The sequence below is a fragment of the Parasteatoda tepidariorum genome, chromosome 9 (assembly GCF_043381705.1).
Source record: "Parasteatoda tepidariorum isolate YZ-2023 chromosome 9, CAS_Ptep_4.0, whole genome shotgun sequence".
NCBI classification, from domain to species: Eukaryota; Metazoa; Arthropoda; class Arachnida; order Araneae; family Theridiidae; genus Parasteatoda; species Parasteatoda tepidariorum.
The window spans coordinates 76617828-76632015 of NC_092212.1; the positions used below are offsets into that span (position 1 = coordinate 76617828).

Consider the following 14188-nt stretch of genomic DNA (forward strand, 5'->3'; position numbering starts at 1 on the left):
GTTCGAAAATTCCCCACCTCATATTTTTCCTCAAGCTTGCATTTACACAGTTGATGTTAACTAAAGACGGCAGGCATAGGGAGTGTTTTATTCCCCTTTCCCCCTTACGAAAGGGAATATGTCACTTCATCAAATGACTGGATAAGTAGTTAGTTTTTTCAATTTTTTTTTATGCACCGTTCGCAATGTAAAAAGTTCATATTTTCTTGGTTCGTAAAACCGGAAATAAAAGCAAACTATCTGGGATTTTTATCAAATATATAAACTCAGCTGTTTAGTTTAATCTAAGAGGTGAAACTAACGGAAGAAATTAAGCATGTCACGTGGCTCGAGGGAAGGGAATTATAAATCAAAGCGATTTTTACTTCATCTCCATGGAACTTTGATATAAATAACAGAGGAAGAGTAACGCGGGCAATCAATTTAAACATGAACATTTGGTTCGTTTAACATCCGTTTATAAAGTTCGTACAATTACAGGTCATATACAAGCAGGAAAAGATAGATATTTAAAGATAGATTAAATTAGTAGCACTTAATAAATTTGTTTAACATAGTGGTAGAAAAGTTACGTGCGTATTTAAGAGTGTTCCTCGAAATTGTTCCGCCAAAGGAAAAGAAAAAAAATGTCACAATTTATGTGCCTTATATTTGAAATAAAGTTATAGTTTCAAACAACAAATACCATCTAATTGTAAAGAACGATTTCAGCTTTAGAACGGAAAAATAACTTAATTTATTAATTTTTTTAAAAAAAATTTACCTATTCAGCGATACTTTTTCATTAAAAAATTACCAAAATCAATAAATATCTCTTTCAATTATTTATAAGCCCTTGCAAAGCAACGGGTGATTTTTTGAATATTTAAAACAAAACTCAGGTATTTTTCAAAAAATGTCGTTTTGCACAATTTTTTAGAATTAGAATATTCATTAATTAAATTAAGTTTTTTTCAAAATATATAGCATGATTCCCAGAAATCTAGGTCAATGTCTGAAAGACAATATTGAATAAATTTAGACAACGTATACAAAGGATCTTTGGGCTTTTTTCTTGTTGTTTTACTTATACTTAGAGCAGTTATAATAAGCGCATGATAAGTGCTTTTTTTTCATGTGTAATAATTTAACCTGATGAGGACAACTATATAAACTTCACACTTTTTTTTTGTTGCTAATATTCAATTTTTCTTAAGGCTGAGTTCTCAAGTAAGATAACGCTATTTTCATTTTTCTTTTAAAATTTTATAAACAGCGTTGAACAGCCGACTCGAATCTGAGTTTACGACTACCAATGTTCAACTCCGTAGCCTTTGTGGAGGACTTTTTGGTGGAACTAACACAAATTTGCGCTACTATCCACATTACATGGAGGGGAAAACCACGAAAACTACTCACGGTTACCCCAGCGGCAAGGAGATTCTAACACAGGATCCGTCTACGACTGAGGATATTTTATATAAGCAGCACAGTGGTCGGTGCAAGCCGGGAGAAGAATTCGTATGGATCAGCAAACGCTGGGATTCGAACCTGGTTCACAGCATTGGGATTCGAACGCTCTATCTCCTGAGACACCTACGTTCTGTAAATATGTATTCGAAAAATTCTGTTTCTTTTCCCTCTAAAAATACGCAAAACTTTTGGTATAGATCAGCCAACGCTGGGATTCGATTCTGGTACAGAACATTGAGAGGCGGGCGTTCTATCCCTTTAGTCACCACTTCTCCTATTTTAATAACTGTGAATTTTAAATACTTGTTCATAATTATTAGGTCCAGTTAAGCCTAACTTTTGACAGTGATAATTGTAAAAATGGCAAAAAAACGTCAAAATGTAGAAAAGCCGTAGTTTTTAGAAAATAAAGAGCGTTTGTCACCTTATTTTTTAATATGTAACAAATTAATCAGGGCTCATAATTTTTTTTTTTTAAAAATTGAGAAATATTGATTGGTTTTGATAATTTTTAATATAGGCGGAAAATCTCGCCAAATTGGCGATTTCTGAAAAAGTTCAATCACATTTACGTTATTTTATAACCGTCGTTGAACAGCCGACCCAAATATTGAGTTTACGGCTACCAATGTTCAGCNTCTCGTTTAAATAGCTGCTCGCCAGATTTTATTGCATTATAAAGAAAAGTAATTGATATTCGATTTTTGATTAATAATTGATTTATGTGGATAGTGGGATAGAATTTAGCATTGCGTCATGGTAAATGTTATTCCGACTAAGTGGAAGTAGCTGTGTTTTTTTTATATTATACCCAATTTATGTGCCTTATATTTGAAATAAAGTTATAGTTTCAAACAACAAATACCATCTAATTGTAAAGAACTATTTCAGCTTTAGAACGGAAAAATAACTTAATTTTTTAAAAAAAAATTTATTATTTTTTATTAATTTTCTATTAATTATTAATTTTTTTTAAAAAAAATTACCTATTCAGCGATACTTTTTCATTAAAAAATTACCTATTCAGCGATACTTTTTCATTAAAAAATTACCAAAATCAATAAATATTTCTTTCAATTATTTATAAGCCGTTACAAAGCAACGGGTGATTTTTTGAATATTTAAAACAAAGCTCAGGCATTTTGCAAAAAATGTCGTTTTGCACCATTTTTTAGAATTAGAATGTTCATTAATTAAATTAAGTTTTTTTTCGAAACATATAGCATGATTCCCAGAAATCTAGGTCAATGTCTGAAAGACCATATTGAATAATTTTAAACAACATATACAAAGGATCTTTGGGCTTTTTTCTTGTTGTTTTACTTACTCTAAACAATTATAATAAACGTATAATAAATGCTTTTTTTTCCATGTGTAATAATTGAACCTGATCAGGACAACTGTATAAACTTCAAACTTTTTTTGCTGTTGATAATATTCAATTTATCTTAGGACTGAGTTCTAAAATAAGATAACACTATTTTTATTTCTTTATTTTATAAACAGCGTTGAACAGCAGACCCGATTCTGAGTTCACGACTATCAATGTCCAACTCCGTAGCCTTGTAATTTTGAACCCAATCCAGAAGACAAGGGAACTCCTAGACATTGAGAAAAACTAGCCTTTGTAGAGGACTTTTTAATTGAACTGACGCACATTTGGATTAGTACCCACATTTGCGTTACACGGAGAGGGAAACTACGAAAACCTTCCATGGTTAACCAAGCGACAAGGGGATACTAACTCAGGTTCCGTCTACGACTGAGGATATTTTATGGCCGGTGCAAGCCGGGAGCAGAATTCGTATCGATCAGCCAACGCTGGGATTCGAACCTGGTTCAGAACATTGAGAGACGGGCTCTCTATCCCTTTATAGTCACCACTTCTCCTATTTTAATAACTGTGAATTTGAAATACTTGTTCATAGTTATTAGATCCAGTTAAGCCTAACTTTTGACAGGGCTTATTATAAAAATGGCAAAAAACGTCAATATGAGGAAAAGCCGTAGTTTTTCGAAAATAAAGAGCGTTTGTCACCTTATTTTTTAATATGTAACAAATTAATCAGGGCTCATAATTTTTTTTTTTTAAAAAATTGAGAAATATTGATTGGTTTTGATAATTTTTATAAAGGCGGAAGAATCTCGCCAAATTGGCGATTTCTGGAAAAGTTCAATCACATTTACATTATTTTATAACCGTCGTTGAACAGCCGACCCAAATATTGAGTTTACGGCTACCAATGTTCAACTCAGAAGCCTTGTAATTTTGAACCTGATCCAGAAGACAAGGGAACTCTTGGATCTAATATCGGGGGAATTTTGTCTTCGTGGTGGACTCTTCAGAAGCCGCATTTGCTTTACATAGATAGGAAAAATACGAAAATCTCTCACGGTTAGCCTGACAGCAAGGAAGCTCTAACCCATGATCCATCTACCACTGAGGATATTTAACTTCTGCACTGTGGTCGGTGCGAGCCGGGTGCGGAACACTCTCTCCTCTGAGCCACCACGGATCCCTTTTATATTATTTTTCCGTTGTAAAGCTCGAGGTAAGATGATATATACATCTACAGATTGAAATTATAGCTTTGCTACAAGTATAAGGCACTGTAATTTTTTAATTTTTTATTTTTCTCGTCGAAATATCTACGAAAAACATTGTTAACAGAGCAGCTACCGTTGACATTAAATACCGGGAACTAAAATTTGATTTAAATAACAAAACTTTCCATTATTTCATCCATATTTTCTTCAGCCTCTACAAAGATGATTTTTCTTTTCTTTTAACTTTATCAAACTTTTTTTTAAAATAAAAATCTGAAACAACTCTCCCGACATTTTTATAAATTGTAGCATCAATTTTTTTCTTCTTCTTTTCATGTTATTTTTATTTATTTATTTGTTTTCTCCTTTCATACATTGCTTAAGACTTTACCATTTCCCCATAGCATGATCGCTTTATTTTCTAAAAACAATAAAAACCTCAGAAGAGCAAGATGCAATGGAGAAATAAGATTTCGAGTGGAAAAAATTTATTTTTTTAAATTGAAGTACAGATAATAAATAATGCGTGGTTTATTCCATGCATTCTGTATTCATGACGTAAACAAATGAAGAAAAAAATTCAAGCATCATATTTTCAAGATTGTTTTGGTATATTTGAGGTAACGTCTATTTTATCACGAGGAACAGCATAGATTCTATTCAATATTTGAGTAGTTCTGCAGAGATTTAGAAAAAAGTATATTTTATTTTGAAAATATATGTTTATTCAATACGATATTGTATAATATATACGTTTAATCGAAAATTTTATCATTGTTTGCTTTTTATATACGACAGTTAAAAAAACAATAATACTATAGTTTATTGCAGAAACAATCGGCAAAAACCAATCTGTCCATAAACCGAAGCTTAATCCTTCGACGACGATAGATTTTTTTCTGACACTCTAATTATATTGTTGTTGTTGTTAATTTACGTCGCACTAGAGCTGCACAATGGTCTATTGGCGACGTTCTGGGAAACATCCCGGAGGATGATCCGAAGACATGCCATCACAATTTTGATCCTCTGCGGAGGGGATGGCACCCCCGCTTTGGTAGTCCGACGACCTGCGCGCGAAGTCGAGCACTTTACGGTAGCACAGTTTAACGAGGACCAATACCGCACACCCTCGGTCCCTACGCAGACTGATCCAAGTGGTCACCCACCCGCACACTGACCGTAGCCAGTGATGCTTGACTTCGGTGATCTGCTGGGAACCGTGTCTTAACGATCAGTCCACTGCGGGACCACTCTAATTATAAGCAAATATATATGTTGGTATTTTTTAATTGTAAAAAACGGTCTAATAGTTATTAAAAAACACTGTTAAATTATCGGGATTATATTTGTACTAAAATATAAATCCAAAAAAGTAGTTTGATTTTTTTTTCCCATTCATATTCAGAAATGTATCAATAATTGATTTTGCGAATTAAAAAAATTTCAATATTCAATTACTAATTACTAAATCTAAATAACAGCAAATAAATGTGAATTTAAAAAAAAAAAAAAAATAAAATAAATTTTTGTAAGTGAGCCGTGTTTCGAAGATTTTACTTTTAAAGAAGAAAAAGACACCGTTATTTAATGCCGTAGTTAACAACGATAAAGTAATAAAAGGTTAAATATAACATTTTTTTACTTATTTTAACATAAATTAATACAAAATAAAGTAAAAAGCATAAAAAATATGTTTAATAAAAATTCTGCGTCAGATCCTTACTTCTGATAGTTCAGTGTCAGAAAGTTAAAAAAAAAAAAAAAATTCTGAAATTGAAAATAAAAATGTGACGAAAATCTTTTAGTTTAGTTTTGAGAAAAATATCCAACTTTTCAAGTTTAAAATTCCTGTATCTCTATTGGCACTTTTTTTTTTTTTTAAATTAAAGGGAAAAAAAAACTGGTAATGGAACACATGTAAACAATTCATGCGATTTCAGAATTAAAGAAGTTTTCGTAATTACCACCCGTAATATATATATTAGAACATTCGACAAAAAAGCGTGAATAATATGCGTCGCGAATTAACATTTAATCAAGAAATAAAAAAAAACACAGCCAGATCTGCCGAATTATTAATAAGCGAAATGAAATAGATAACTTCAAAACCAGTTTTATTATACAGAATATAGATGAAATAGTTAGCTAGATGAAATATGCAGGTGTTTCTAAACATCTTCTTTTGATTTCTCTTAGCTTTCTTCAGCACTCAAATAGGTTTTGATGATTTCAGTCCCGCCTTCCTCAATAATGCGATTTGTTATGTTTTGTTTTTCTCCCACTTCAATTATTATTTTCGAAAAATAATATAAACTTTTTGTCCTATAATTTATGACAAATGTACATTAGGAGTGGTGGTTACGGAACACTCTCAAATATTACGGATTTTTTTTTAGTTTTTTGGATAACTTTCTTTTCTTTTTATTAAAACATTTTTCGTTATGTTCCAGAAATTTTGTGAGGAATTTTTTTTATGTTCTAGAAAAGATATGTTCTACTGCATGTTTTAGAAACATAATTAAAATTCGAAGCATTCAAACTTGATTTCAAAAACTTTCAAAACTTCGTCAGACGATTTTCTGCACGGTTTAGCGCTCAAGAAACACAATCATAACAAGGTTTCTCTAGCCGAGCGGTGTCCCGCAGCGGACTGATCGTTAAGACACGGTTCCCAGCAGATCACCGAAGTCAAGCATCACTGACTACGGTCTGTGTGCGGGTGGGTGACCAATTGGATCAGTCTGCGTAGGGACCGAGGGTGTGAGGTATCGGTCCTCGTTAAACTGTTCTACCGTAAAGTGCTCGACTTCGCGTGCAGGTCGTCGGGCTACCGAAGTGGGGGTGTCATCCCCTCTGCAGAGGATCAAAATTGTGATGGCATGTCTTCGGATCATCCTCAGGGATGTTTCCCAGACCGTCGCCAATAGCCCATTGTGCAGCTCTAGTGCGACGTAAATTAACAACAACAACAGCATGAANAATATAGCCTACGTCACAGGTTGTGTTGTTCCTACTAAATTTAACCCATGAACGGCATTTTCTGCGAGCCTAACTTCAAGCCACAAATAAACAAACGAAGTGTTCGATCGTTTAAATAGCTGCTCGCCAGATTTTATTGCATTATAAAGAAAAGTTATTGAAACTAAATACAACTAAATAAACAACAACAACTAAAACAAATAACAACAACTACTAATAAACTAAATAAACAGCAACTAAATTCCATTCGTTTAGCATTGCGTCATATGTTGTTCCTACTAAATCGAAGTAGTTGTGTTTTTTTCATATTATACCCAATTTTAAATATCTCTATTTTTACAAACTCTATAAATACGCTTCTGGGTGAAACTACAACAAATTACTTTAGAGAATTTTCACCCCATAAAGGGGAAAAAATAAAGCCCGAGGCCTTATTTTTCCTACAACCTCCAAAGAAAACAGTTGCGGGGGAGAAAAAAATTCCCCCAAAAAGATCGATGAAGAAACCGGTGAACTCATCTCCTACAACAGTTACAAAAAAAGCATTGAAGATCCCCACTCATTATTTTAGGGTATTTTTTCTTAATTTTTTCATAAGTCGAAAAGTATGAAGCGTTAATAACCTCCTGGAAATTTTTAATTTACGATACCCGTTCTCAGAGGATCTAAAGTCTGCTATAAAAATAGATAAATCAAGCTGATTAGGGGCAAGAGGGCGAAGTAACACGTACTGAGAAGTAATCGTTAAAATTTAACGATTAGTTTTAAGTATTCGTTAATTGCGGCACGTATAATCCCCTAATGAAGATACCAGGTTATTCTAAGTGGTCGTTAAAATTTATTGGAAACGATAAAGTAACGTACGCATAATGATCTTAAACAAGAAGTAGCAAAGAAAAAAAATTATTTCTCTTTTTTAAGATAACCTATTTGATTAAGAAAAATGGACGTTATTTTCATTTTTATTGTTTCTCGTGAGGGGTATTTACTAGGATAATTTTTTGTAACTCGTAAGATTAACTGAATCGAATGATTTGAACTTGTAAAATTTGGAATTTTCTTTGAGAATCTTTAAAAATCAGGTAAAAGCTGTGTGAATTTAAAAACATAAGAAGTCAGCTTTTTCAAATAAGAATTGAAAAATGGATCGTACTTGACAGAAACATCAGGGTAATCTTTTCAGAATGCTCTTTTTTTTTTTTTAAACATAAGGCTCATTAATTAAAGAATTCCGAATGTTTAGAAGGAATCAATGTATTCTTATTAAAAAATCCTGATTTTTGGAGAACACAGGCGTATTTTTATTGAACAATTATGATTTTTTTTTTTTAGAAAACATAGGCATGTTTATACTTATTGAAAAAAATTCCGAAATTTTCAAAAATTTAGACTTGTTTTTATTGCAAAAAAAAAAAAATTTTTTTTAAAAACATAAACATATTCTTAATGAGAAGAATACCGAATTTTCAGAAAACATCAACGTACTTTTATTGAAAAAAAAACGCAAATTTCAATAAGTTTTGACGTATTTTTAGTAGAAAAGAAACAGAATTTTTAGAACACATGCTTGCAGGGGCGGGGATAGCCTGGTTGGTAGGGCACTGGGCCCATGTCCAAGGGTCGTGAGTACGATCCCCGCCGGCCGAAGACTTTCCGGGTAGTAAATGGTGAATGATGCATGTTAAATCTGTCGAATCGCAAAGTCCACTATGTGCCCGTAACAAATCATTACCTCTGGGGGAACTGATCCAAGAGTTTCCTTGTCTTCTGGATAGGTTCCAAATTACAAGACTACGGAGTTGAACATTAGTAGTCGTAAACCCAAAAACTGGGTCGGCTGTTCAACGACGGATATAAAAATACACGTTTAAAGAGTCGTGGTGGCTCAAGGAATGGAGTGTTCACCTTCCCATGAGGTGTGGTGGGTTCGAATCACGCCGGCTCCCCCCGATCACAGTGCTAACGTAAAATATCCTCAGTGGTAGACTAATCACGGGTTGGAACCCCCTTGTCGTCGAGCTAACCAAAGGAGGTTTTCGTGAATTTTCTCTCAAATGAGTGTTAGTTCCATCAAAAAGTCAACAAAGAAGGCAAGTTTGTTCTAATGCTTGTTCCAGGAGTTCCCGTGTCTCCTGGGTTGGGTTCCAAATTACAAAGCTACGGAGTTGAATATTGACAGCCGCAAACCCAAAATTAGATCGGCTGTTCAACTCTGGTTATAAAATAAAATAAAAAGTACCTTAGTACCTTTCTAAATATATTAATTTGACTTACGTGTCTGTAAAATCATCTTCTAAATCATCTCCACCTTCTACATCAACAGCTTCACGTGCGTTAGACAGGAATAGAACTGGACTCGAGTGACCCGCTATCATCCAACCTAAAATTAAAATAAAAGCAATAGTAAACTAATAGGTTGAAAACCATAAAATTTCTGAAATAAAAGCATTTTAAGCCTCTACCGTTATATGAATGAATGCTTTTTTTACAGAGAACTACTGTTTTATAAACTGTTGTAATAATTATTCCGGACTCTTGGGTCATTGATTTGTTCATTTACGTCGCACTAGAGCTGCACAATGGGCTATTGGCAACGGTCTGGCAAACATCCCTGAGGATGATCCGAAGACATGCCGTCTCAATTTTGATCCTCTGCAGAGGGGATGGCACCCCCGCTTCGGTAGCCCGACGACCTGCACGCGAAGTCGAGCACTTTACGGTAGAACAGTTTAACGAGGACCAATACCGCACACCCTCGGTACCTACGCAGACTGAAACAAGTGGTCACCCACCCGCACACTGACTGTAGCCAGTGATGCTTGACTTCGGTGATCTGCTGGGAACCGTGTCTTAACGATCAGTCCACTGCGGGACGAGTGTTGGGTCAAAACGCCTATCGTTAGCTGCAGAGTCTTGATGCTGATTTCAAATATAATGTTTAAGAAGTTTTTAATGTTCAAAATGTTTTTAATGATTAAAAATTTTTTAATGTTTAAAAAATTTTTAATGTTCAAAATGTTTTAATGTTCAAAATGTTTTTGATGTTTAAAAAGTTTTTAATATTTAAAAAGTTATTAATGTTTAAAAAGTTTTTATTGTTTAAAAAGTTACTCCACTGCTAGAATATCTAGGTTCATAAAAATTCTCTAAAATTCAGAATTCATTATTGGTTTTGATAAATTTCATTTACTTTTAAAAATCGTGCCACATTAGTGATTTTTAAAACAAGTTTAATAATTTTTAAAATATTTAAGTTATTTGCCAGTTCTAAATTCCAAATAATTCTCTACGCCAAGATGGTATTAGATAGTTTAAAATTATAGCTTTTTTTCAAATGTAAGGCCTGTAAATTGAGTGTTTTTTTATATTATAATTATTTTATTTTATTCATTTTTTATAAAATATATATTTATTATTTTATTATAAATATTGTATATATTTTCTATGAATTTTTATCTAGATGGAAAGATCTAACGAAATTGGTGACTTTTTTTTTTTAACAAAACTTAATATTATAATATCGTTTATAAAATGTAAACTTTACTCCGTTTTAAATACCAAGTAATTCCTAACGACAATTTGTTTATTAAAAAAACGCATAGTTAAAATGTGAATTTTAATTAAGCAATTTTTAACTAAGCGTTTTAGTTAAGCGCTTAATTAAATTCAAGATTTCATCAATGTGCAAACAATCGATGATTACTCGTATCATGCCCAAGATTCTAACAATGTGCGGAATTTGATGAGCTCTTGGAACATGTTAACTGTTGTATTTATACATTTCTGAAGCGAATAAAGTTTTTAATCAGTTAATATCTTGCCGCTCCAGTTTCTTGGTATTATTTATTTAATAATAAAGGTTTGTTTAATGCCAAACTTCTAAACTCTAGTTCGAAAGAAATACGCTGCGATTAACATTATTCAATAAACCTAACCGAATTAATTTGTATTATAATTAAGTAAATTCGGGAACGAACTCTGTTAATAAGAAGCTTATAAAAACCTTCGCTGCTGGGGAAAAAAATATGCCAGAACTAATTTTAAGAACATTTAATGCATTTTTTTGCTTCCTAAACCGGGCAGTTACGCTATCGAGCAAGACAGGTAGGCGTAATAGGCAATCAAAAAAAGATCTATATCACAGAAATAGTGTATTTCATTGCACCGATGACAGCGTACCTCACACGTTGAACCACGAAAAAAAGAACGAAAACTAATAAAACGAGAAGAAAGGGAGAAAAAAAAAACACACAATTACTTCTCCAGAAAGGAAACAAATAAAAGAGAAAAGTTCGCTTTTGTCGGAAGAGTTTCCAGAAATAAAAATTAGAAAGAGAGAAGGGGAAAAAGATATACTTTCTTATTATAATACTTCTCCACTTCGGAGACACTTAGATTTATAGTCGTAGAAGGAAAAAAATGGAAAAATTGAATTCCAGAAGAAGAAAACAAGCAAAAAAATAAGGCTTTTTTCTTCCACAATATTTCACTTCTTATAAAGAAACTGTTTCGATTACAATTTTCCCTAGAATGTTCCAGAAAAGTTGGCAAACGTGGAATGTTCTGCAGACTCTAATCATGATAAATGGTGCCGGGCTAAAATTTTAGGGGAAAAAGAAATGGTATAATAACGTTATATAAAAATATTATATTCATGTAAAAGAGTAGGAAAAAGTACTTTGTGTCCAATGTTGGTGGTAGGGGAAAAGTTGGAATTGCTTCTTTCTGCAGGGATTAAGCTTGAAATGAATGTGACGTCGTATGAGGCACATAGCAATGTCTCTTATTTATCTTCCAAGGATGAATTATACTGTTTTTTCGAAATAAGTATTTCCAGAAAATACATATGTAATAAAAATGCTTTCCGGAGTTTTAAATGTTACGTTTTGTACGTAGTATTTTGTATAGCTACTTTACATTTTAGTAGTTACGACATTTTTACCTTTTTTTAAAAAAAAAAAATTAAAATTAAATTTTTTACCTCAAAATATGAAACTTTAAACCAATTTCAGGAAACTTAAATCTTTTTTCAAAACGACTAAATTATGAAAGGAAAAAAAAAACGTGAAATTTTTTTATCGACTTCTGTTTGAAATTAAAATAAAAAAATTAAGAAAAAAATTTTCGTTATTGCCTACGTACATTGTCTACATGTAACGCTTATGAAATGTTTAAATTTTTCCCGAAAAACAAACACTATCGTAGAAAAATGTTGAATGTCATTCCCAAATATTTTACGACAGAGAAAAGAAGAAGAAAAACAATACTTGAAAACTCGAATTCAAATTGACAACAATATATTATAATTAAAAAATTAATGCATAAAGCGAGTACGCCACAATTTAATAATGTATCCGTGGTTTATGTTTATTGTATCACGTTTCATTTTTATCATAACTTACATAAAGTAAGAAATTCAATATTCTTCTGGGCAAGAAAAATATATTTCAAATACGAAAAATGGAACAAAATAAAAAAGAAGAAAATGAGAGCTTTTAACATGTTGTATGCCAAGGGGGCCACCGGTGATCGGCACTGAGTTTGTTCGTAGCTCCACGGGGGTCACCGGTGACCGGCGAAGCGAAGATTATCAGAAACACATAATTCGAGTAAATTTTAGATTTTTTTAATATTATTATCGTTACTAAAATGGTTTGAAGAAATTAATGCAATATAGAACACACAAAAATAGTTTTATTTATATACGCAGAGATGCAAACTTGCTCCGGACAGCGAATAAATATCTTCAAGTGTTAGTTTATTAATCGTGATTCTTGGTTTAATAAATTCAATTGAGTAGATTTTTATCCACCTCTATTTCTAAACAATTCGTAGACTTATGTAACCCGCCACTTTTTTTCACATATGTCAAGCTAAACCTTTTAAAAAACTAGCAAAATCTGACTAATACTTGCAAATTTAGTTTGTAGTTGTTTACCATTTGACCAGACGAGCAAGTCATGTAAAATCAGCGTGGCATTCAACATGTTAATAAGATTTTAAGTTTCTAGAAAATATATCGTTCCTTCAAAAATACTGAACTTAAGTTCCAGCGTTACTCGTGTACTACATGAAAACAAATACAGAAAATTTAAAAAAAAAAAAAAAAAACTTTTTAAACCTTAACGCGCAATAACACCACACAATTTTAAAAAAACAATACTTTTACAATTTAAAAATATATTTACAATTTTAAAAAAAATGTTGGTAAATGAGTAGGTAAAGGCCTGGTTTCTTCGGACAGGTCGGCGCTACGAAACGTCAGCTTGAAATGAGAGCTAACCCCTGATTGGTCAATTTGTGAGTTAGACAGCATACGTCATCGAACGCTCAGATTGACGTCCGAATCAACTGCAGTTGGATTACAACGTAACGTTAACGACAGAAGCAATGGCGGACATCATCCAACAGAGCATTGAAATCAGCCAAGATTTTGATCTTAACATTAAACATAGCTCCTTCTTTCTCTTCATTTAGCTCAGCTATAATGTGTTTTTTCTAGGACAAAGTCATTATTTGTTCTCTAAGGCACTGGTCGACGTTAACAAAATCAATACAAATTCAAAATAATTATTTGTTTACGTTATTAGCGCATGCGCAATACGAGATAATGTCTGCATTGGACAGACTGCTCACGCTGAATTTACAAAACAGTATTTTGTTGGCGTCAGGGTAAACGCCAACTTACCGCTGCCGCCAAGATAAGGAGCTTGTCCTAAGAAACCAGGCCTTAACATAACTGTACAATCTTATTAAATTCTTATGTTACTTCAAGTCTAAGTTAGAAAGATGATTTTGAGACTACCTTATTTCACGTCTAAGCTAAAAAGACGATTTTATTACAACCGTATTACACGTCTAAGTTAGAATGATTTTGATACAGCCATAAAGACACTTCACTGTTTAATTAAAGTGTCAAATATATGCACAAACACGTTCGTTTTAAGTGCTTCAGTAAAGTCGGCAAAACGTCAACACAATCCCAATTTAAACCCGTAAAAGCACTTGCACTTTAAAAAAAAAAATGGTAGATTAGATATCTGCAGGGCAATGACTGAAATAAAATAGCAATCAATTTTCAAGCTTTTGACACTTTTAATTTACTAACTGAAACACATTCTCTCTGATGCCATTCTCTAAAACGCCAAACACAAATTATAATCCTTTTCGAAAGCTAAACAAACCCCCTTGCCTAATGAAAAATACA

The 14188-nt window shown here is 32.6% G+C and overlaps 1 protein-coding gene across 2 annotated transcripts in view; it reads right to left on the reverse strand.

Moving 5' to 3' along the window:
• Positions 1-14188, reverse strand: part of LOC107450463 (tyrosine-protein kinase transmembrane receptor Ror) — a 259720-nt gene that overhangs the window by 171940 nt on the left and 73592 nt on the right. For both annotated transcript variants that reach the window (XM_071185114.1, XM_043047877.2), the window contains exon 2: positions 9256-9361. In XM_071185114.1, the coding sequence (XP_071041215.1) occupies positions 9256-9361 (106 nt within the window). The remainder of the gene's footprint in view (positions 1-9255; positions 9362-14188) is intronic.